We start from the raw sequence: 24073 nt of genomic DNA, 5'->3' as shown, positions 1-24073 counted from the left end.
TGTTTAAAGCTGTAAAAATTAAGGCAACATGGTAAACATGGTGACATGGTAACAACATATTAATTTATCTATTGCTTGTTACTAGTTTCTATTTTTTCTTTCTAATATAAGCTTGTATTGACAGTTTAATTAAATCTACTAAAGCATTTTTAAGGATTTAATGATAACTAAAAGGTAATCATTCTGTAACTATTCTTGGTGAAGAGCTGAAACTGTTCTGATTCACTCCCACTGCTGTGGAGCCCATTCTGCCATTGAGTTTCTCAGACTGTAAATCTTATGACTGAAGACAGGCCATCTTTCTCCCAGGAGAACTGGTGAATTAGAACTGCTGACCTATTCTAAAAACAGCTCTGAGGGCACGCATACACTGCCTGTGCTCTTTCTGATAAACTCCACTGATTGCATTACTGGCAAATGCCCTTGGACTCTGCCTAGGAAACAGATAACATCTCATAGCAACGTCTTGCCACTTTTTTTAATCAAGGAATCCTCTGCTGTTGTGTACCACAGAATCAGAACTGACCCAAAGCTGACCCTCTGGCAGGTTTTCAGAGGCAAGTTAATTGCTTGGGAGATTGCCCATCCTCCTTCTGCAGAGCTGCTGGTGGCCTTGAACCACATGCCCATAGGACTGCAGAGCAGCTGCCTGCCTCGAGGCCACCAGAGCTCCCTAAGGAATCCCGAAAGTGCAAAGAATTGGTAAAAATCTTACTAGTCAAATTTTCATTAAACAATAAAAAAGCCAAACTGCTCCTAACTTTGTTGTATTAGGAATATTCAGAGTTCAAGATTATTCAGATCCAGAAATAAAAGATCAGGAGTATTAAATTAGATGCTTATTGACCTTCAAGCTAATTATTAATAAGTAAGTAAGTAAATAAATAAATGTTAATAAAAAGTTTGGAGAATTTTCAAGAAATAGAAATTTATTGAGAAACAAAAACTAACAAACAAAAAACCCTGGAACACAGTACGAATTTTGAGAGAGAGAGAAAAGATAAATGCCTCTCCTGTGATTAGAGGATTAGACGTGGGAGTTTCCACTCACTTTTTTCAGAGTGAACTTTCACCTGTGTTATCACTTTTTTTTCTTTTTACAAAGCAGAATCATTTCCACCCCATCCCCACCCCTTCCCTTTATATCTTTTCTTTCTTCTCTCTTAGAAAAAAAAAAGTGATATGCTATTTTAGCTCTTGTCAAACTGCTTTGTTAGGGCAAATCTCATAAGCACCCCTCCCTTGCCCACATGCCCAGGACTGGGGAGCAGCCGCCCACTGAACTCTGAACTGGTCCTTGATCCCTCTATTTCCCTGTCTAGCTGCACAGTGTGTGCTGTTGGCCAAGCTCTGCGGAGCTTTGCTTCTTGCTGTTCTCTGACAAAGACTGCTCTGTGCTGCCCATCGCGTCCTCTTTGTTCTGCCTCTGGCTGCAACCAAGCAATCCGAAATAATCTCCAGCTGGGAATCAGACAAGGGCAGAGATGAGAAACCCCGGAGTCCAAAAAGATGTTTCAGTTTCCCAAGGGGTCCGCGCCATGTTTTACATGATGAAGCCCAATGAAACGTCTTTCCAAACCGTGGAAGAGGTGCCAGATTACGTAGAGAAGGTGAGGCTCTCTGAGGAGAGGCTGCTGTCGCTCTCTCTCAGTAAGTTAAACACATCCTAGAGATTTCGTTCACTTTCGTTCCTGAAATGATGAAATTCCCAGACCCTGTGCCACTGCAGATGTCAAAGAGCTGTATCACATCAGTAGTTGTTGATCGCCTTCGAGTCGAGCAGGACTCACAGTGACCCTATGAACAAAAGCCTGAAGCCCCTCTACAACTATCGACATTTATAAAGTTCATAGGGTTTCCGGAAGCAAATTGTTTAGGAATTGGATGTCTTTATAATTTTTTTTTCCTTTTTCAGATGGCAGATGTGCACACTGCTATGCAAAAAGCTATTTCCATTTTTTAATTCAGTAGAGAATTTTTGCAGAATGAAGGAGCCTGGCTGAGAGTCCAACTCTGCTGCCTCACTTTGAACTCGAACCAAGTTTGCTTTGAAATTTTGAAGTGTTCAGAGGCATTTTTTCACTTCTGGATGTGGAACTATCCAGAACTTGAATACTGAAGTTCCCCACCCTGTTCAAGTTGTTCCTTACAGCACTTACTGAATCAGACCAGGAAGGGGCGGGGTGGAGAGGGTTAGAGGGGAGGAGGAAAGTAAAAGAAAATGATATTATTTTGGAGAACTTTAAAACCTATGATCAGCCTCCAAATGAGTGAAATCTTTGTCAGAATTTGATATTGCTCTTTCTTTTGATTGTATTGACAAAAAAGAAAAGTGTGGCTACCTCACATTTTCTTAAGTCACTCTTTAATATTTAAACAATACATCTTATTTGATGTAGTCATTAATAGGAGTGCCTTAAAAACACACTTAAAACAATTAATTAATACAGCATGACTGGTGTTGAGTTGAAACGTACTTGAAGGCTTAGCTTCGTTTTTCCTAATGAATGGTTAAAATACACATTTCAAATGACCCTGTTCTCTGAAAAACTTTGCAGGAAAGTTTTTGTTATTACAGCTTCAATTTCCTCATCAAATGTAATTTGGGCACTTCTCACATGAAAAACTAGAATTGTGTGTATCCATAAGGGAAGCCTCTTTGAAGTGGGTTCAAATTAGTCCTATGTGGATGATGGACTTCTGATTATTTAACTTTTTTTTTTATTATTTAACTTTTAAAGTTATGTTTTAACTTCTAACTTAAAACATGTCCTTTGTAATCTTATTAAGTTGTTGGCACAATTATCTTGGTTATGGCTATGGGTATATTTGAGGCACGTATTTAGGGTATATACATAATAATTTTACCTCTTTTTATCATTAAGCATAAATTATCCCTAGGATAGATGTATATCATTTCCTGCTAAGTAATCCATTCTGAGCTTCCCACTTCTGGAATAACTAAACAGGAAATGTGGAGGAGCCTCTTAACAAGTGAAATACATCTCCTTTTTTTCAATTTCCTTTCCAGGCAACTCCGTTTTTCATTTCCTTGATGCTGCTTGAATTGCTTGTGAGCTGGATTCGCAAAGGGAAGCCGTCAGGCCGTCTGGATGATGCCTTAACATCCATATCTGCTGGTGTTCTTTCACGGCTTCCCAAGTGAGTTAGATGATTAGCTACACTGGGTGAATAAATGGAAATTCTCCAAATATGAGCAATAATGAGTAGAAGGAAACTCATTATATCAGGAATTAGTCTAGTTATGTGTCTATCCCCAAATAAGTCAAGTCTTTATATAAGATTGTCAATTTTCTGTTTTTAATGAACTTTCCCCCTCCTTTCACTTATAAAAATAAAGGCCTAGATATTATTTGTGAAGCTTTGATGCCATACTTCATAGGGAGTTGTACTGCTGATTCATATATGGTCCCTGTTCTAATTTACTATGGACTTCTTGAACAAAGATGATCAATCTTCTCCTGTGCAAAATTACTTTTTCCTTTCAGTTTATTGATACTTTATATGTTTTACCCAATTGCTATACACTACCACTAGTGTCAAGGCTGTATACTTTCTCCATACCTATTCAACATGTATGCTGAGCAAATACTTCAAGAAGCTAGACTCTATGGGAAAGAATGTGGCATCAGGATTGGAGGAAGACTCACCAATAACCTGCATTATATAGATACACAACTTTGCTTGCTGAAAGTGGAGAATTTGAAATACTCGCTGCAAAAGATCAAAGACTACAGACTTCAATAGGGATTACATTTCAACACCAAGAAGACAAAAGTCCTCAAATATTCAGTAGTTCAGTAGACAACATCATGATAAATGGAAAAAGGTTGAAATTGTCAACAAATTCACCTTACTGGGATTCACAATCAACACTGTTGGCACTAACAGTTAGAAAATCAAAAGATGTATTGTATTGGGAAAGTTGGCTGTCAGGGACCTTTCCAAATTACTGAAGAACAGTAAAATCACTTTAAAAACTAAGGTGTGTCTGGTTGCAGGCCATGATTTTTTCAGTCACTTGCTGTATGTTTGAAAGCTGAACAATTAATAAGGAGACTAAAGAAGAATGGATGCCTTTGAGTTATAGAGAAGAGTTTTGATTACCCCAGGGACTTCAAAAAATATAACAGATATGTCTTAGAGAAGATGTGACTAGAATGTTCCTTAGAATCAAGGGCAGTAAAACTTCATTTCAGGTACTTTTCACATATGTTAGGAGAAGCTATTCCTTGGAAATGTTGAAGACCAATGAAAGAAAGGAAGAACTTCAATGAGATAGACTGTCACAGTGACTGCAGCAATGAACCATGAAGTATGTCAGAAATGATGAGGATGGTACAGAGTAGGACAGGGTTCAGATCTGCTGTTCATAGAGTTGTACTTGACTCAGTGGTACCTACCAACAAAAATTCTCAGTCTTATGGGGAGTTCTGATGATATAGGCCATCGATAGTTGTTCAAATATTGTGAGTCTTTGGCAGTTTGACTCCACCAAAGACACAAAATAAAGATAGACCTTGCAGGTTATCGATCAGTCTTCCTTCAATCCTGATGCCACAGTCACATTCTTCTTTATATAGACCAACTTCTTGACTTTGTGAATCATAATAAGTTATGGATGACATTGGAAAGAATGGAAATCTCAGGTACTTAATTGTGCTTATGCAAAACTTATCCTTAGACCAAGAAATATTTATCTCAACAGAATAAGAGGACATTATATGATACAAAATTCAGAAAGAAAGATGTACATAAAACTGTATACTTTCTACATACTTATCAAATTTGTATGCTGACCAAATAATTTGAGAAACAATCAGGGACATCTACAGAGGATTCAAGAGCAACGATGTCAGTCTGGAGACTAAGATACACCTGATCCAGGCCATGGTCTTCACAATGACATGCTATACATCAGCAAGCTGGACAATGACTAGGGGTGGTAGAAAGAGAATTGATGCCTTTGATCTGTGGTGCTGGAGAAAAGTAATGAATATATACCACCAACTGCTAGGAGAATGAACAGGTTCAGTCTGAAGAGGGTGAAACCAGGCTGCTCCTTGGAGGCAAGGATTCTGAAACTCCATTTGACATACTTTGGGCATCTTGCAAGGAGGGACCTGTCCTTGGAGAGGGTCATCATGTTTGGGAGGTAGAGGGACAGCACAAGAGAGGAAGACCCTTGATGGATGGATTGATTCAGTAACTGGGATAATGCGGATGAATGTATCAGAGACAATAAGGTTGACTCAGGATAGAGCAGTGTTCAGAGCTGTTCTGTGTAGGATTGCTATGAGATGCATGGGACTTGATGTAAGTAAGAACAACAAAATATTGCTATTAAGATAATATGTAGTGCCCAGACCTACAGACCTTTCTACCCTTACTCTTTTTCCTCTTTTCTAATTTTGTCCCATCTGTACTCTATTGCATGTCATCATTATCCAGATGCTACATGGCTTCTTTTTGTCTTGAAAGTCATCCATGCAGTCAGCTCTGATTTTTTGGGCTCCAGAACAGGCATCTGCTCTGCAGCACATCTTGCCTATTCTCTGCACCATTGGTAGGCACCACTTCTCTCTGCTTTTGCAGAATCTGATACTTAAACACAATAATTGTCACAGATGTTATACTCATCTTTCTGTAGCTTGTATGCAACTTGAGAGTAAGAAGTTTTCTGTATGCTTTGCTTTCTCTCTGACGTGTGAAGTTTAAGTGCTCAATGGATAAACAGCAACAAAATATTTAATAGTTTAGGAATATTTAATTGGTGATAAAAGTGGGTGACTGAGAAAAATATGTGGTTATTGAGTAGATTTTGACTCACACTGATCCTGTAGGACAAAGCAGGTCTGCTCCATAGGGTTTCCAAGGCAGTAATTCTTTTAGAAGATCTGTACGTCTTTCTCTCTCAGGACAGCTGACAACTTCAAATTACCTACCTTTTGTGTAACAGCCAAGCCTTTAATCACAGTGGGACAGGGCTCCTTACCCCATCATGTGTAGCAAACAGCAAATGATCTATTTCTTTCTTGTAAGAATAAATTTAACTATGTGTAGGTGACAATAAATGAATGGAAAGCATCTTCAATAGATGAGGATTTAGCGAAGAAGTGGAAGGTGAGGGAAGATTTGTCAGAAGATATCTGTGCCGTGTATAGTTTTCTGCTCACTTTCCTGGTTCCCACCCATCCTTCGTTTGCTCTTTGAAGACCTTTCCTTCTAAGGAATGTTCAGTGCTTTGGAATGTGTCTACAAAACACCCAATGGGAACCACAGTGGATTTTTTAAAGCATGAAATCAAAACGAAGACCTTTGAGAAAAGGGAAAATAATTGCCTCCACTCTCATAAAATACACAATAAATAAACCTTTAGGTAAAGTCTCTCTCATAAATGTTACTATAATAAAGGTAACTTAGAGCATATATTACTTGCGTATTGTAATCATAGTCAATTGTTCACTTGTGTACTACCTTGGAGTTGGTTCAGACTCATGGTGACCTTCTATCAAGTTTCTGAGAGTCTAAAGATAATGGAAACTGACTGCCTGTCATCTTCCTGTGAGCCCACAGGTGGATTTGAACCCCCTGAGTCACGCAGTCTTTGGGTTAGTAGTATAACTGGTACAGACTATTCCAGCAGAATTCCTCTCCAACAGGTAACTTCTGAGACAAGAACACAGGTATGCAAAGCAGATCTTTTCTCCATAGAGTTTTCAGGACTGTGACCATTCAGAGGCAGATCTCCAGTTTTGTCTTCTGAGCCTTCTCTGGGTGGATTGAAAACATCAACCTTTACAGTCAAGTATTTCAATCTTTGCATCTCTCAGGGACTCCATTAGAGGATGATATTTATGTTGTTTATAGATAATTCCCTGATCACTCTAAAAAAGAATTTACAATAATATACAATTTTCTAAATTCTGTGTCTCCATTGAATAGAATAACATGCATTCAACATGCTCAAGGGAGTATGCAAATTCACCTTTTGACAAATATTTAGTTACTATCCTTCATTCTGAGGAAGTTTCCTGTATACATTTATAGAAATTGCATCAATTGATGAGCTGTGTAAATGAGTTGATAACCAAGGTGCCACTTAGGTACAATTATGAGTCTCATATTTTGCTGCATTGATATTAATGTATTACAGCTCAGAATTGAGGTGAGTGGTTGCTTTAGCAATTCTTTTACTGTTTCAAATTTGACTTTGGTTACAAGTAATTTTTTGTTTCCGCCTATCACAGTGTTGTAACTATTGGAAATTCAAACTGTGCCCTTAGTACAATATTTCTGCTAAACTGTGCAATGGAAAAGGTACAAAATTTTTTACCTTGACTAACAATAACCGTATATATATATATAATTGCAAAAAATGAGAGAGAGAGAATGAAAGAGAAAATGAGGAGAAAGAAACCAAAACAAACCATGCCTTCAGGGACAGTACATGAAGCTCTTTTCCTTCACATGCTACTACTCATAACACTCCCTAAACTAACACAAACTGCAAACTCTGGTGCCCTGTGAGAAAAAGGTAAAAGGTTATGAACTTGAATTTGGAGGCTATTTTTCTAAAGTTATAGTTTGGCCAAAAAGCAAATTGCTCTTCCCTCCCCCCACCCCACTTTGTAGGCCATAAGCCGCGGTTCAAATTAAAAATCTATCAATATTGCAAAGGGGTTTACTTCATAGCCGTTTACCTGGAAGATCTCAGCTAAGAACATTTCAGAAAATAAAATTTGGAAGATTCTTGCGTATTTTGTTGCCATTTGAAAACCAAAGCAGGTCAAAGCAGAAAAAGAAAGCTGATCTGTAGGATCCACTCAACTCAATCCCCTTTCAGCAAGAGCAGGGAAATGTGGCTGAGACTCTTAAAACAGTAATTCAACTGAAGCCCCAGCATTGAGGGGAATCCTCGTGCAAATCATTAACAGCTGAGGGTTAGATTAACACGGCATTGATCATAGCCTCTCTGAGGGACTAATTTCATTTTCTCCACTTGCATCAGGGGCTTGCCACTTCCTTAAAATGTATGATGGGGAGCGGAGAGGGGAATGGGAGCATGCCTTTTGTGAATCCGTTTGTGAAGAATTATGCTTTGAATAATACTTCCAAATAGGCATAATGCCTCTGAGAAATAAGTTATGGAAATCAAAGCGAAACCCTGAACATGTTTTTTCACTTCACCATTCATGTAACGAAAATGCGGTATGCAGACTTTGAGGAAAAACAAAGTGTATTCGGTGAACTCGGTTTTCATTGTTACATAAAATCCAAAACATCTGAGACATTAACAGCATGCTGGCTGTTATTGATAAGCAAGCAGAACTTTGGGCCAGTTCATTCCCTGCAGAGAATTTGCATTTCCACACAAATACCTTGAGTCAGAACCTAGATTTTCATTCACATTGCTTCTCGGAGATCCCCTGAGATCTCTTAAATTGTCTGTTCTCATTCACCATAAGCGTCATTAGGAGAATCTTGTTAAAATATAGAGTCTGCTTAAGTGTATCTGGGTAGATATGCAAATTACGAGCAGGAGGTTGAACTGGAATGAACCTATTCAAAGTCCTCAAACAAAGATGCAATCTGTTTAAAAACAACAACAACAACAAAAAACCTAAAAAAAACCCCAAAGATACACTCTGTGTCTTTCAAGTCTCTATGTAAGGGGAAAAGTTAATCATGGAGAAGATTGTATCTTGTTTACAAGCCTGTAGGACAGACCATGATGTGTAATAAAAAATCCATATGTCCCAAGGACCAGATTCTAGGCAGGCCTGCATCTGTTTAGCTATTCTCAAATTCAGTAGACTGCGTCTCTACTCAGAATCTAGTCTCGAAGTTGCAGACAGATACTTCTCATTACAGAAACTAATCATAGTGTCTCATATGCAGTCACTGTGCCTTTCTATTCATTACTGGCATATGTGACTATAAAAAATTAAACTTGATTCCACAAGATATTTACTAAAATCAAGGTTCTGAAAGCAGTCTTTCTAAAACTTATAAAATAGCGTGCTACTGATTTCAATGCTAACGAGTGAAAAATAATCACATATTTTCTCCCGTTCCTACCTCTCTTAAAGCAGAACTCAATTTCCAAGCATTCATTAGAAATCCGGGACCTCAATTTGTTACTTCCTCCCAAAGTTTCTGCTTCCATAAATTGCATCCTCCCAAGAGAAGTTTTATTCCCGATATAAATATCTACAGTAGGTTTGTTTTTAATAGGTTCATTTATTCTGTTGAAACAGCAGAATATAAATCAAATTGCAGTAGGTTGGAGGGATAATATAAGTAGGCAAATTTTCAAATAAGTTGGGGACACTCCACTTTTAATATATATGGATCTCTGCCAATTTTTAGTATGGAGCTGCGTCTGCAATACTTGCCTATACATATGCACAATTTTACTGGTCATGCCTGCTGTGGAATTTTCCATTCTTGACAAGAAAGTTTCAATTCATTGGGGGAAAAAAGTCCAAAATGGAGGAAATTAAATTTCTTTGAAATACTTTTGACTCCTGGGGGTGAGGCTGGAAAGTAAAGGACAATTGTGTACTAGGTTTTTAAACTATGCTTTCAGTATCAGAAGCAACATTACTAGGAACAACATCAGACTTCTAATAAATGTTAAAATGATATTTTATTATTTACATAGATATTTTTATTATTGTTGAGAGTCATTAAAATACTCCAAATGAGGGAGAAAAAAAAAATAAAGACACGTTTACTTGTTCATTGTTTTTGCTCAGGAGAATGCGTCATTTTAATTTCTACCTTGCAAATCTTAATAGACTTTGCCTTTGTTCTTAATTGTGTAATTTCAGGGACTACGATTAGACTAGTTAATCTTTCCTGACTACAAGTATTGTGCTTTGTAGGAGTAGACTTGTGTGTTTATTTAATATCTATTTTTTCTGCCAAATATAGTATATTGCTTTTTTGTTGTTGCTGTGTTCATAATCGTATGTTTATAATCATATTGTGTATAATCGTATATGGTTTTTATGGTTGGTGTAACAGTAAAGAAATCAAGTGATTTTTTTTTCAAAGGAAAAAAGGATAACTTTGGCAGGAAGAAATGACAGTGCAAAATCCATCTGTAGAAGGTAGAGTTTGTGTTATGCTCTGAGGAAGGAGTCCGTATTCCACTAGATGGAGCAAAGTGGCAGTAGCTTTGCTGATGGACAGTAATAGGCTGTGTACAAGATAGAAGAGACTTAATAATATTTCTCATAAACAATCAATATACAGATTTTTTAAAGCCCTATGTATGTATAATTTTATATATCTGTAAATTTTTGAATTGTAAAAGGTACTTACAATGCTCAATCTTAGGCATTGCTTTTCTTTCTGACGTCAAACATGATTATTAGGAATAAAAATAAGCCTGTTTTACTTTCCTCAGTTTTATATAATAGGCATAATAAGATCCCATAGATAGCTGTGACAGCTAAGGAATAAAATGCATTGTCAGATTTCTATGACTTTCAGACACATAATCCTACCAATTTATTTACTCTGAGATTTTATCATTTCATAATGAAGGCTCTAAATCAAATGTCACATTATTTCTCGATTACTAGGGTATAACGGTACATGAGTGCTAGAAAAGTGCAGAGTCCCTTCAACCAAATGCGGTTGTTATCTTCTCTTAGCTTTAAGGATATTGAAAACCTAGGTGACGTATCTTACATTTCTGCCCCTGGTGGTGAGTAAATTGAAACCAAGTATGTCTTTCAAAACTAACTTTGTGAGTCTAAATTCTTAAATATTTATTCTGATTTATTGCTTATTTTTCATTGTTAGCATTATTTAGAATAATTTTTTAAAAATTAAATCTGTAGTTTGGCACCTTACCAACTTTTTTTCAGGAACCAAACATTGATTGGCAAGACCCATTTCTAAGATTTTCTAAAGAAAACACTATACGAAAACGCATGCGAAGAATCTTCTTACCTAGTTATAGAAATAAACTACCTTTCAGTCGCTATAATTATTTGCCTTAGACCCAAGAGAAAGGCACTCTTTGGGGGAACTCATGAAGAAAATAGGACAATGGGAGGGAAGGCTTCTATGTACATACATTGTTGATTAGAGGATTCTCCTGTCTCCTTATATTTAGATCATCTCTTTGTTCTTACATGCAAACTTAAGGACTGAAAGGGATCTGGTATTTGGTAATTCAATACCTGACATACAATATTCTTTTTCCCTGTGATAAAGCATATTACAATGCATATTATATATTTCTTTTCCCACAGGATGGGTTTTAGAGATTTCAAGTTTGAATTCCAGAGTGAAGAGTCATATGTTTACGGGAGGGGGGAGAGGCATTGGAAGGAGAAAGGAAGGTACCTTGAACCTTGGTTTATGATTCAAGGTCTGGTGGGAACATTTTTTTAAATTGTAGGTGCTATTTCCTGCGATCAAGGCTTTTTAGAGTTTGAGAGTTTGATAATCATTTCCCAGCTGTATTACTTTGGTAAACTGTTTTTAGCTTTGGAGACACACACACGCGCACACACACACACACACACACATATGAGAGCAAGAGGATCATATTCATCTTGCTGATAGAAAACAGGGAATATAACTCCCACAGCTTCTCCCTGCTTTTTCTTTGCCTTGAGGAAAAGTTTGGCTTTGTATTATTAAAGTGTGAAGAAAAAAAAAAAGCCTTGACTGTTGTATGTCAGGCATATTTTAGCTCGATTTGTGTCAACCCTAATAAGTCAGTTGACAGAATAATAAATTGGGTGTCTGCTCAAGATTTGGCACCTGTACAGGAAATAAAAAAGCAGTTCACTTGTAGGCAGGTTCACTTTATTTTACAAATGGAAGTTTTTCCAGAGACCTTCTTTCTTTTATTGAAGTCTGAATATCTTAGTGCCTCTTATAACTAGACGTGATAAGGGAGATAGGAACATAATATGTATATATATATACCGAATTGTTGAGCTTGTTAAGGAGAAGTTGATTGTGCTTACTGTGTTCAGGGATTTATCCTCAATATGTGCTGTCTGGCTTTCCGTAACATCTCTCGATGTTAATCTATTGATGGATTGAATGAATTAATGAATGCATTTGCTTTGACACCACAAATACAGCTTACATTACAAGCTACAGATTATTTCAAGTTTCTGTTGCATTTTCTAAGCTTTAATTTTTCTTTCCCTTTTTTTTGTAGCAATTTTTTTCAACTGGGGCCAAGTCCCCACTTCCCCACCTCCCAGCGGACATTTAGCAATGCCTGGAGACAGTTTTGTTGTCACAGCTGGAAGAGGCAATGGTGCTACTGGTGTTTAGTAGACAGAGCAGAAGTCAGGGGTGTGCTAAACATTTTAGAATGTACAGGGCAAGCCCATACCACAAAGGACTATCTGGTCCATTGTGGGAATAGTGACACGGTTGTGGAGCCCTGCTCTAAATATGTTCAAATTGTCAACCGAGTTAACAAGCTAGAATATGAAATCTGTTTCATCTTCCTATTTTAACAAATATCTCTTGATAATAACTTAGAAGGAGGGTTTTATAATTGAAGTTTCTTGGTTCCTTGAAATTTCAGAATAATATAGGAACCTCAGCACATTGCCTTTCCTTCCATGAGAGACTCACACATGTGTGTAAACATCACAGACTACTTTTCCAAGCTCTGTCTACATGTGTAAATGCAAACACAACCACCTTTTGTGTCAGTCCTAGGAGTCTGCACTTCTGTAGAGATCTAAACTCATGAAACCATAAGTAGAAAGGAGACCCACACAGATCCTCAAGGGCACTGAGGCAAGGGGCTCAGAGATTTCTACAAGATGGCCTGTATCTTTGTAGGCATCTGGGGTGAGCTAGTCTTTTGACTACATCCAGGAAAGGGGCTTGGGTGAGCAGTTCTGAAAAGACTTGCTTTTCTAAATGTCAGACAGACTGCTTCTCCCAACTATGCAATTATGAATTGAAAGTTGAGTTTTAACATGTGACACTATGAAATCTACTCAGCCTTGTAAGCCTTTACCATTTCTATTAGGGAACAGAAGTAGTCTAGACTTTCATTTTACGTAGTAGCTGACTTGAATATAATAATTTTATTAAGATGAGAGCAAAATTAAAGGCTCATTTACCTTCAAGATCCAGTAGTATGCAAATTCAAAGACACTAAGTTTGTGATTAAACAAAACAAAACAAAAACAACAAAAGGCAAACTTAAAATTGATTGACTCATAGGCTATACTCAACAGGAATAAATTCATAGTTGATTCTCCAGTAAATTTCCAAGGTTGCACATCGCATAGGAAAAGTTTCTCCATCTTTCTTCCATGGAGTCATGGTGAATTTGATCTGACAGAGAGAGGCATATGCTTTGATGAATTTTAAAGATAGACTAATTTTGATCTGTTTCAAATTTTATCTGAAATTGGAGTATTTAGTCATTTCCTCTTTTAAATCACAAACCTCGTGGTTTATTAAAAATTATCTGTCAGGTAGAATTATCAATACTTTTATATATTAATGATAAAGGTAGGAAGGGGAAAAAAAATCAACAAGTAGGTTTACCAAAAAGAAAAATTTATTTTCTTTACTTTTAATGCTGATCCTAGAATATTTAAAAGAAAAAATAATTAAATTTCAGAATACTGAATCACATTATGCTGGGTTTTATGAGGAGGAATGTGACATCAAGATTGGCGGAAGACTCATCAACAACCTGTGGTATGCAGATAATACAACCTTGCTTGCTGGAACTGAAGACGACCTGAAGTGCTTACTGTAGAAAATCAAGGGCTATAGTCTTCAATATGAGTTGAAGCTCAACATCAAGAAAACAAAGATTCTCATCACTAGGCCAGTTGGTAGAACCATGGTAGGTGGAGAAGAGATTGAGGTTGTAAATAATTTCAGCTTGTCTGGGTCCACAATCGACACTACTGGCACCAGTACTCAGGAAAGAAAAAGAATAACACTGGGTAAATCTGCTATTAGGGACTTTTCCAGAGTACTGAGAAGCAACAATGTCAGTCTAGAGATTAAGATGCACCTGATTCAAGCCATGGTCTCCAATTATTTGAGATCGAAGAGCTGGACAATGACTAAGGATGGCAAAAGAATTGATGCCTTTGAGTTGTGGTGCTGAAGAAGCATATTGAACAGTCCATGTACTGCTAAGAAAACAAATTGGTTTGTCTTGGAGAAGAGGAAACCACATTTCTCCTTAAAGGCTAGGATTTTGAAGCTGCTTTGGGCACATGGCCAGGAGGGACCAGTCCTTGGAGAAGGACATCATACTCAGCAGAATGGAGGGATTGCACAGGAGAGGAAGACTCTGAACGGAATGGATTGACTCATTAACTGGGGTACATGGGGTAGGTGTCTCAGAGTCAGTGAGACTATCTCAAGACAGAACAGGCTTCAGAGCTGTTGTACATAGGGTTGCTATGAGTCCCAGGTGTCTTGACAGCACATAACAACAACAGGAATATATACTTTATTTCTAAGAGAAAAATTTTCCTTCATATCTTAAACACTAATTACAGAATCTTGAAGAAATATTGAAATGTTAAGAAAGTCCAACAACATTCAATCTTATTCATAACATATAAAAGACATTAAGAGTGTGTGTGTGTCTGTGTGTGTGTGTGTGTGTGTGTAAGAGAGAGAGGGAGGGAGGGAGGAAAGAAGGAGAGAGGGAGAGGAGGAGAAAGAATAGCATTAGACAGAAACAACTTAAATTTGAAAACATTTTTAAGGGTTTGAATGTTAAATGTCTTTATCTTCTGCTTCCTCTTTTCCTCTCTCTCCCTCACTCCTTTTCTTCCTCACTCCTCTCCATCATTTCTCTTTCACCTAGAGGTTAGAAGATGAATTACAATCTTAAACACAGCCAGTTCAAATCCACCAGCTGCTCCACTGGGAGAAGAAGGGTGGGCAGTCTTCTCCTGTGTGATCAACTACCTTTGAAAACCAGCTGGAATATCACCTATGAGTTGGTTCCAACTCTAATGTAAACAACACTCTTCACAGCAAATTTTCAATCTCCTTTAAAAACATACTACCAACATTTTTCCATCTTCTGTATATTCCTCATAAGAACCATAATTGTATTCTTCAGTAAAATTTCTTAAAAGTAATCATAGAGACAAAGTCTCCTAAATGCAGTGAAGTTAACAGCATAGACATCTAACAAGCATGGTGACTATAAAGCAAAAAGAAATGCCCTGTGGATCATTTTGATAACAAGGCAACTGAGCAGCATGAAATCAAATAGAAGTGAGAAATTTTTTCATTTGTTCACATATGATAAATTAATTTAAAAAAATAGTCTATTTAAAATGTTGCCATGTGGTTTTACATCTAAAATTGGCATAATCTATTTCCAAATTTTATTTTTCCAGTCTGTTTTTCAGGAGCATTGAACTGACCAGTTACATTTATGTCTGGGAAAATTATAGACTCCTTAGTTTGCCTTGGGATTCCCCATGGACTTGGTACTTGACCTTCTTAGGAGTTGACTTTGGCTACTACTGGTTCCATCGCATGGCTCATGGTAAGTTACAAATAAAGACCTTACAGATAATTTATTTGTGACACATAGTAGGTGTTCAGTGAATATTTGTTGAATTAATTACCAAATGAATAAAATAGTGTATTGTAAAGCACATTAAAAAGGATGAAAACTTCTTATTCTTATGATGACAATACTTGATAGAGTCTACATCCTCACACAGTACTAAACTACATATCAAAATTATCTACAGTGGCATAGACAAATTCTACAACAGCAGGTTTCCTAGATAACAAGTGTGCAGTACAACGAATGCCTTTATGTGGAGTGTTGCCTTGGTTCTTTGGAAAAACCATTCGGAAAATTCCCCCATTTGCCCTGAGGAGTTGTTACCTTTGCCTTAGTTCTTTGCAGAAACAATTTGTGGAACCTTTCAGGCTGCTTTTACCCTATTGTTACTTTTCTTGGGTGGGGTGGGGGGAGCCAGTGTCTGCCAGCAGAACACGCTCCTTTTCTGTTACAAGACCTGAGTTTATTGGCATGTCATGAATAATTGAGAGTTATTTGTTCTTTGTATAATCAGCCTTCTGATTGCTGAGGACTGGTATATACACAGGGATGAAATGTAGAGATATTCAAGTCTTTGGTGGAAGAAGCAAGAAGGGGAGCATGCCTTTTGGAACATAGTGGCCCCTTTTCAGGTAAAAGGCTCTAAGTGGGAGAGCTGGCAACTAAATTTGAAATAGCACCATTGGGAACACAATGATACTGAATCTGGTACACTGGTTGGACTGGGCCAGTTAGCAGAGGTGAGGACAACAGTATATAGCATGGCAGTTGAGTCCCTATTTTCATGGAGAAGACCTGTAGATCAGTAGAGACCTGATGCCAGAGGCATTTGATGGGGAGGAGTGGCTGAGAGAACTAAGCACATTATTAATTTGGCTATAAACTGGTCGCATCAGCAGCAGAGGTGTCGATGCTATGGCACAGAGCTAATGGTGGAGTTACCTGGTGGCAAAAAGGCCCAGCAGCAAGAGCAGTTGAGAGAGAGAGCTGAACAGACTAAAGCTAAGAGTGTCTGTGCTGGGCATGAGTGAGACCATTTAGCAGTGGAAAGGCCAATAGTATAGAGACCAATGACATAGGGGCCTGACTTAGTGGAAATACAGAGGGAGCTGAGTACATTTATAGTTAGTGGCAGAGACACAAACGGCAAAGAAGTCAATGGCACATAGGTTGATAGCAAAGGACGCAATGACAGAGCTGAATGGGCTGCTATGCTCATTTTTGAGCTGGACTAGGTAGTGGCACTAGAGGTCAGGAAATCAAGAGATAAATTGCTCTGGGGAAAGCTGCTATCAGGGACCTCTCAAAAGTGCTGAAGAACAACAATGTCAGTCTGGAGATTAAGATACTCCTGATTCAGGCCTTTGAGTTGTGTGGGTGCTAGAGAAGAGTCTTGAACATACCATAGAATTCCAGAACAAGTCTGTCCTGGAAAGGGTGAAACTAATCTGCACCTTTGAGGCAACGATTTTGAACCTCCATTTCATATATTTTGGCATGTAGCCAGGAAGGACCAGTCTTTGGAGAAAGATATCATGCTTGAAAGGGTGGAGGGACAGCACAGGAGAGAAAGAGCCTGGATCAGATGGATTGACACAGTACTAGGGTAATGAGTGTAAGTGTGGTATGACAGAGGTTAGTGCAGGATAGAACAGGGTTCAGAGCTATTGTGAGAAGGGTTGCTTTGAGTTGAACTCAACTTGAAAGAACATAGCAAGAAGAAGAAGAAGGTAGTAGCTAAGAGGCTGATAGCAGAGTATCTCATGGTGGGGAGTCTGATAAGAGTGACATGCCACCCATTAAGGAAGACAAGCGTGTTGGTATTGGCTGGCAACAGTCTTAGAATTCTTCCATGGAGGACTTTTCAGCCTCACAGGCCTTTCTTGCTCTGAGAGATGTGCTAGTCAGAAGCCATCCTGCACTGTAGTGATGCTCTCTGTGCGTATGGAATTCTTCCACACTTGTCCATGTGCTTCCTGATGCAGGCACCGAGGTATCCCTGTCACTTCTGTGTTGGTTCTGATCTTTAGTTGTAGCCCTTTACTTCTCTAATGAACTGTGTAACTATGGAAATGACCTAGGAGTTCTCCACAGGCATTGCAGTGAGGTTTCCAGTCCTGAGAACACTTTGAGAGTAGTACCAAAGAGCTTAATTAGTGGAGGTGGAGGTGAGAAACTAGTGTCTGAGAAAGAGTAGGAGAGAAAAGGCAGAGATTTACTTGATTTCCACCTCACAGGAACCAACCATATTGATTCCTCATTAATTTAGGCAGTTTGTTAAAGTTTCTTAAAGTGTGTTGTAATATGTAAACTTGATTTATGTGTTTGGCAGTACATTCACATTACACATGGAAAGGACACCAGCTCGGCACTAAGTAGAATGTACTTCAATATAACCATAATTTTACAAAATTTCTCACTTGGTACAAAAACCTCTCACTGCACTGGCTAACTGAATTTGGTTTTTGAGATTCGTGACTATACCTTCCTAAGAAATGTTTCAGAAAGAGAAATGTAAGAGCAAGACATAGCTTCTAATGTCTGTAGAGAGAAGTAAAGGTTAGAAAATGATTGTGGAACTAAAGATAAATCACTGATGTCTGAAGAGGAGTAAGGCATGCCAGAGTATTTCTGAAGGAATGTTGGGAAGGGTAATGACTTTCAAAAAATAATGAATAGTAGAACTCAGTATTTCAGGGGGTGGGTGGTTCGAGCAGGTGGGAAGGAAGGAAGAGGACTGAAAACTGGAATAATAAAATATAGATGAGTGATGGAAAGGAGAAGAGATCTGTGATCAGGGTGAATAAGTGAGCTGTGTGTGTAAGTGTATTTAGGACCAAATGTCCTTCCATGTAAGGATGAAGGAAATAGAAGCAGAGCCCATAAATGTTACAATTCAGACAACTAAACTTTAAATCAATTGCATAATTTTTTTCTGTTTAACACTGTAAACATTCACATTTAATAAAATTTTATAGATCTATTAATTCATTAAAGTAACTTCAGGTAAATATAAGAGCTATAAAAATTGTTATAACCTTTGTTTTGAAAAGAATAATGACAAAATTTCCTTGAATATGCTAATTTTCTAAGTAAGTATGATTAAGAATAAAATATGACCTAGAAGTAAATTATTTAGGAAACTCTGGTGACCGATTGATAAGAAACTAAGCTTCCAACACAAAGGTAGGCAATTCGAATCCATTGAGATGGGCCATTTCCTACTGTGTGGTTTACTGCCTCTTAAAACCTGATAGTCAGCTATGAGTCAGTCCTGACTCTAGGGTATATATAACAACAACAACAATAGTAAACTACTTTTTTAAATGGCAGTTTCTTCCTAAAAGAAATTCACTCAGTGCTGTAGAGTTGATTCCACCTCATATCTACCTTCCAATGAGTTTCTGAGACTGTTTACCTTTGTGGGAAGAAACTGTTTCTCCCTCCAAGTTGCTGATGTATTCAAGCTACTGGAGATGAATATTGGAGGGTAACATACTGTGGACTATGCCTCCAGAGCTCTATGTGCTGTTGCTTCTTACTTTTCCCCATGACTTTTCACCTGCTCCCAATCCTCAGAGAAGTTCTCATTCAAGACCTTATGGGAGACATTGGCATTTTTTTCCAACTTGTCCATAAACTATATTATTTTTGCACTACATCAATCATCTTGATCTGAATGTAAATATATAAAACATAAGAATTTCATAAATAAACAAGAAACATAAACACATATATGTAAATAAAGCTAGGCATATAGGAGTATATGTAGTCAAAATATATGTGTAATAATAAAATATGTCTAGTTATAGTGAAGAATTGCACTGCCAACCCAAAAGTACATGGTTCAAATCCACCAGCTGCTCCATGGGAGAAGGATAGGCAGTTCCCTTCTGTGCGATTTGCTGCCCATTTTTTTTTTTAATTGGGTTATTAGTCTTTTTCTTGTGGAAGCCCTTTAGTTTTCTGCAAATTTTACTGTTGAGTTTATCATAACTTAACTGAAATGTTGTTGCCAAATATTTTTCCCTGTCGATGGGCTTTCTTTTCACCATATTGGAGATTTTTGATGCACTCAGGAATGTGGTTTTAAGGAGGTTCCATTTGTTGATTTTTTCCTCTCCTTGTTGTACATTTTGGGGGCTATGTGTGTAAGCCTCTTTATGCCATTGCCTACGCCTTCTAAATTTATTCCTATTTTGTCTCTTTTGATTGTTAGAGTTTTGAGTTTCACCCAAACTTTGAGTTTATTTTTGTGATGTGGATTCTGTTTCAGTTTTGTGGAGGTAGATGCCCAGTTTTACCAGCACCATTTGTTAAGAGGCTGTTGTAGCCCCTTTTAATGGGTTTTCTTTCTTTGTCATATATCAGTTCACTGTAGGTAAGTGGGCTGATTTCTAGTTTCTTGATTCTATTCCATTGCTCTATATGTTTGTCATTATACCAATACCATGTTGTTTCAATTACTACAGCTGTGTAGTAGGGGAGCTCTGATGGCCTAGTGGCAAGCAGCTGTGCTGCAGTCCTGCAGGCACATGGTTTGAAACCACCAGTTGCTCCACAGGAGAAGGACAGGCAGTTTCTTGCCATGTAATTAACTACTATGAAACCTTCCAGAAGGTCAAGTATGGGTTGGTTCCAACTCAAGGGTACACAACCACAACCACAACAATGTAGTATGTTTTAATATCAGAGAGTGGTGGATCCTACTTCATATTTGTTTTTCAGGAGAGCTTTGCTTATTCAGGGTCTCTTTATTTTTTTCAAATGAAACTGGAAATGGCCTTTTCTAGCTCATGAAAATGAGTTCGTACACAATCCCCCCCGCACCTCCCCAAACCCCACCCCTTACCCCCAAATATAATCCACTCTACAACCTGCATTGCGTACTCCTACGATAAAAATAATGCCCTAAAATATAATACTTTTAGACTATTCTCTCCCCCATAGACTTCAATGCCGTAAACATATTTCATCCAGTTTTTCTCAGTCTTACCCCACCCCAATGCCAGCCTCATTCTACAACAGTGGCACCATATAGCATTTGTCCCTTTGTGACTGAGATACCTCACTCAGCATAATGTCCTCCAGGGTCACCCATTTTGAATAATATTGCATGAGTTCCTTGTTCTTCAATGCAGCATAGTATTCCATTGCGTGAATATACCACAGCTTCTCTACCCATTCGTTTGTTGATGGGCATTTAGGGGTTTGTGCGGGGAGAAGGGTGAAACAATGAATGAATGGAATTCCAAAATCTCTGTAGATGTTCATTGAAATGAAAAATAAACTAAATTAAAAAAAATAAAACAGAAACAAAAGAAAATGAGTTTGATAACTGTATTGTGAATACATTGAATCTTTAGATTCCTTTTTGTAGAATTGTCATTTTAACAACATTCAGTCTTCCTATCCATGAGCAGGGAATATTATTTTCTATTTAATTAGATCTCTTATTGTTTCTTATAGTAGTGTCTTGTAGTTTTCTTTATAAAGATCTCTTTTATATCTGGTTAGGTTTATCCCTAAATATTTCTTCTTGTGATTGATTGGCTATTATAAATGGTTTTGCTTTTCTAATTTCCTTTTCTGTGCTTTTATTTTGTTGCTGTAGAGAAATCCCACTGATTTTTTATGTTGATCTTGTAACCTGCCACTCTACTAAATCGATCTACCACATCTAACAGGTGTTTTGTTGCATCTTTGGGATTTTCTTTGTACACAATCATATCATTTGCATATAGTGAGAGTTTCACCACCTTTTTGCAAATCTGGATGCTTCTTATTTCCTCATTGATCTAACTGGAACTTGCACTATAGTGTTGAATGGAAGTGGTGACAGTGCACATCATGTTGGAGAGGATGTGGAGAGATTAGAACTCTTAAGCAGTGCTGGTGGGGGTGTTAAATGGTACAACCATTACAGAAGAAAGCTTGATGTCTCCTGAGAATGCTGAACATAGAAATAACATATGGCCAACTTTCCCACTGTTAGGAATATATCCCAAGGAACTCAGAACTTAGATATGAATGTGGACACCTCTGTTCATAGCTGCTTTATTCCCAATAGCAAGAAAATGGAAACAGCTTGAATGCCCGCTAACAAATAAATGGATGGAGACTTTGTGGCATGTCCACACGGTGGAATACTGTGCAGTGTTAAGAAACAATGATTTTGTAAAATACTCTATAAAGTAGAAAAGACTAGAGAGTTTTATGCTCAGTGAACTAACTCTGTCACACGAGGAAAAATACTATGTAAGACCACTATTGTGGAAAAAAGAAGAGTAAATGAATAAAATGTGTATAAATATTCAAAGAGGGAAAGGAAAGGTAATGAGAAGAAAGGTAAGGGGGGAAATCACTAAGACAGCAGAGGTTACTGGACAGACGGGGTGGTGTGAATGAATAGGAAAGATTCCATGAGCACTTGAAGGGAAGGGGAGATGATAGGCATAGAGCAATAGTAATTGATGATATAAAATACAATATATATGAATGGTTATTTAAAACACAATCTATATGAATGACTGCAAGCAAACCAATAAAAAATAAAAAGCAAACAGACAATGAGTATTGCATGTCACCCTTACTCTTAATACTGAGTGATTTAACAGATAATTTCATTATATCATTGCATTATCAGATCATGTAAACATCACATATTTAAGTAGAACACAATTCAATTAAAGACCTATGTACCTAATCAGAAAGAATATTGGAATTTGAGTCACAAGATGTAGTTGTCATCAATTTACCACACAGGAACCAAACCAAACCAAACCAAACCAAACCAAACCAAACCAAATGCATTGTTGTTGAACAGTTGTTACAAGAGAACATGGAACTGTCTTCTTAAGATTTCTAAAGCTGTAAATCTTTATGGAAAGAAATTGTCACATCTTTCTTCTGCAGAGTGGTTGGTGAGTCAGAAACTCCAACGTCTTAGTTATCATCAAACCCTTAACCATAGTACCACCAAGATTCCTACTATACGCATCCACTCACTCACTCACTCACTCACTCACTCACTCACTCACTCACTCATTGCCTTCAAATCAGAACTGACCCAGTGAGGTTTCAGAGACTATGAAACACAAGGGACAGGATTGTCCATCTTTCTTTCTTGGAGCCACAGGTAGATTTGTACCTCTTGCCTTTGGGTTTACTGCACAATTCCTTACTCATTAGGGTATGATAACTCTACCAGGACCTTGATAGTAACTTCTCTGAGAGAGATTTTATTGATTTTATTTATCATCTAGTCTTGCAAAGAATTTTAAATGGAAAAATGCTTTGAGTATATAGGAACCAGGTAAATAATTATTTCATGAGTCAGTCAATGAATGAATAAGACAACGAAAAGAATATTGTTTGTTATGAGAAGGAACCTTTGACAGGCTGTGTTTTAAGGTTTCATTTAAATAGATAATATACTTACAATCTTTTCCTTAATAAATAGTTGCCAAGTATAATACAATTAATAGGGTTTTTTAAAATGAATTATTTTTCTCAAGGGAATGTCTTATATTTTGAACCTTTAGCAAATTGAGCTTACCCATGCTCCATTTACTTTTAATACCTGCTTTTAAATATACTTCTTTGTAAAAATATGAAACAAAAATTGGAAGGAAACAAAATCCTTTGAAAGTTGTAAATTTTATTCCCATTTCAAAGTTTATTTTGTTATCTCTTCAGCTTTATTAAATATTTGATTTACCAGAAATACCATTTCAACATTGAGACTGAAATTCTTTTTCTAGAACATGAAAAAATAATATGTGAAAAATTATAAGTACATATTTTTTAAAATATTTATTATCTTACAATATAAAGTCATACATCTATACTTCTAAGGACACATTTCAGAATTTGTTTTTGTGTCATAAGCTTAATTATTTCCTCATAAAGGTTTTACAGTTTTTTCTTCCAAATTAGTACATTTTGAAGTTAAAAATTACAAACTGTATATACATCCATACAAAGCTGTGCTACGGCAGTTTTAAAAATAAACATTAATGCCAGTTCTGTGATTTGAAGCTTTAGAGAAAACATATCCTTTTTCTGCAGTGCTTTATGCTGTGGTGGTGGTGCCATCGAGTCGCAGGTGACTCATAGTGACCCTGTGAAGGACAGTCCTCAACGCTTGGGTGCCTTTCATCCTCTCTTCAGGTTCATAGGGTTTCCAGAGACAAGCTATTATGGAAGTGGATGCCACTCCTCCTCCCAAGCTTGTTTTAATTGGGGAGCTCCACCCCACTCTCTATACACCTTGGGTAACCAACCATTAACGCATTTGACACATGTCACAGTGTTCAACCTCACAGCAACCACAAGTGACCACGGCATGGCAACTTGTACACCACTTATGCTGTGAGTTAAGCAAATAATACAGAAGAGTCTCAGTAAAATCCACTAGATTGGCAGGTGGTATTTGAATCCACAAAAAACCTTACTTCATTAAGTATTAGAATTCAT

The 24073-nt window shown here is 37.4% G+C and overlaps 1 protein-coding gene across 1 annotated transcript in view; it reads left to right on the top strand.

Annotated features, from left to right (window-relative positions):
* Positions 1 to 1484: 1484 nt before the first annotated feature.
* Positions 1485 to 24073, top strand: part of AGMO (alkylglycerol monooxygenase) — a 269521-nt gene continuing 246932 nt past the window's right edge. The window contains exons 1-3 of the mRNA XM_006880379.1: positions 1485 to 1610; positions 3032 to 3162; positions 15417 to 15568. Of these exons, the coding sequence (XP_006880441.1) occupies positions 1485 to 1610; positions 3032 to 3162; positions 15417 to 15568 (409 nt within the window). The remainder of the gene's footprint in view (positions 1611 to 3031; positions 3163 to 15416; positions 15569 to 24073) is intronic.

This window comes from Elephantulus edwardii, unplaced genomic scaffold (genome assembly GCF_000299155.1).
Source record: "Elephantulus edwardii isolate Elephantulus edwardi_28Jun2011 unplaced genomic scaffold, EleEdw1.0 scaffold00007, whole genome shotgun sequence".
NCBI classification, from domain to species: Eukaryota; Metazoa; Chordata; class Mammalia; order Macroscelidea; family Macroscelididae; genus Elephantulus; species Elephantulus edwardii.
Note: the sequence above shows the minus strand (reverse complement) of the source record. Positions and strands in the feature narration are given on the sequence as shown.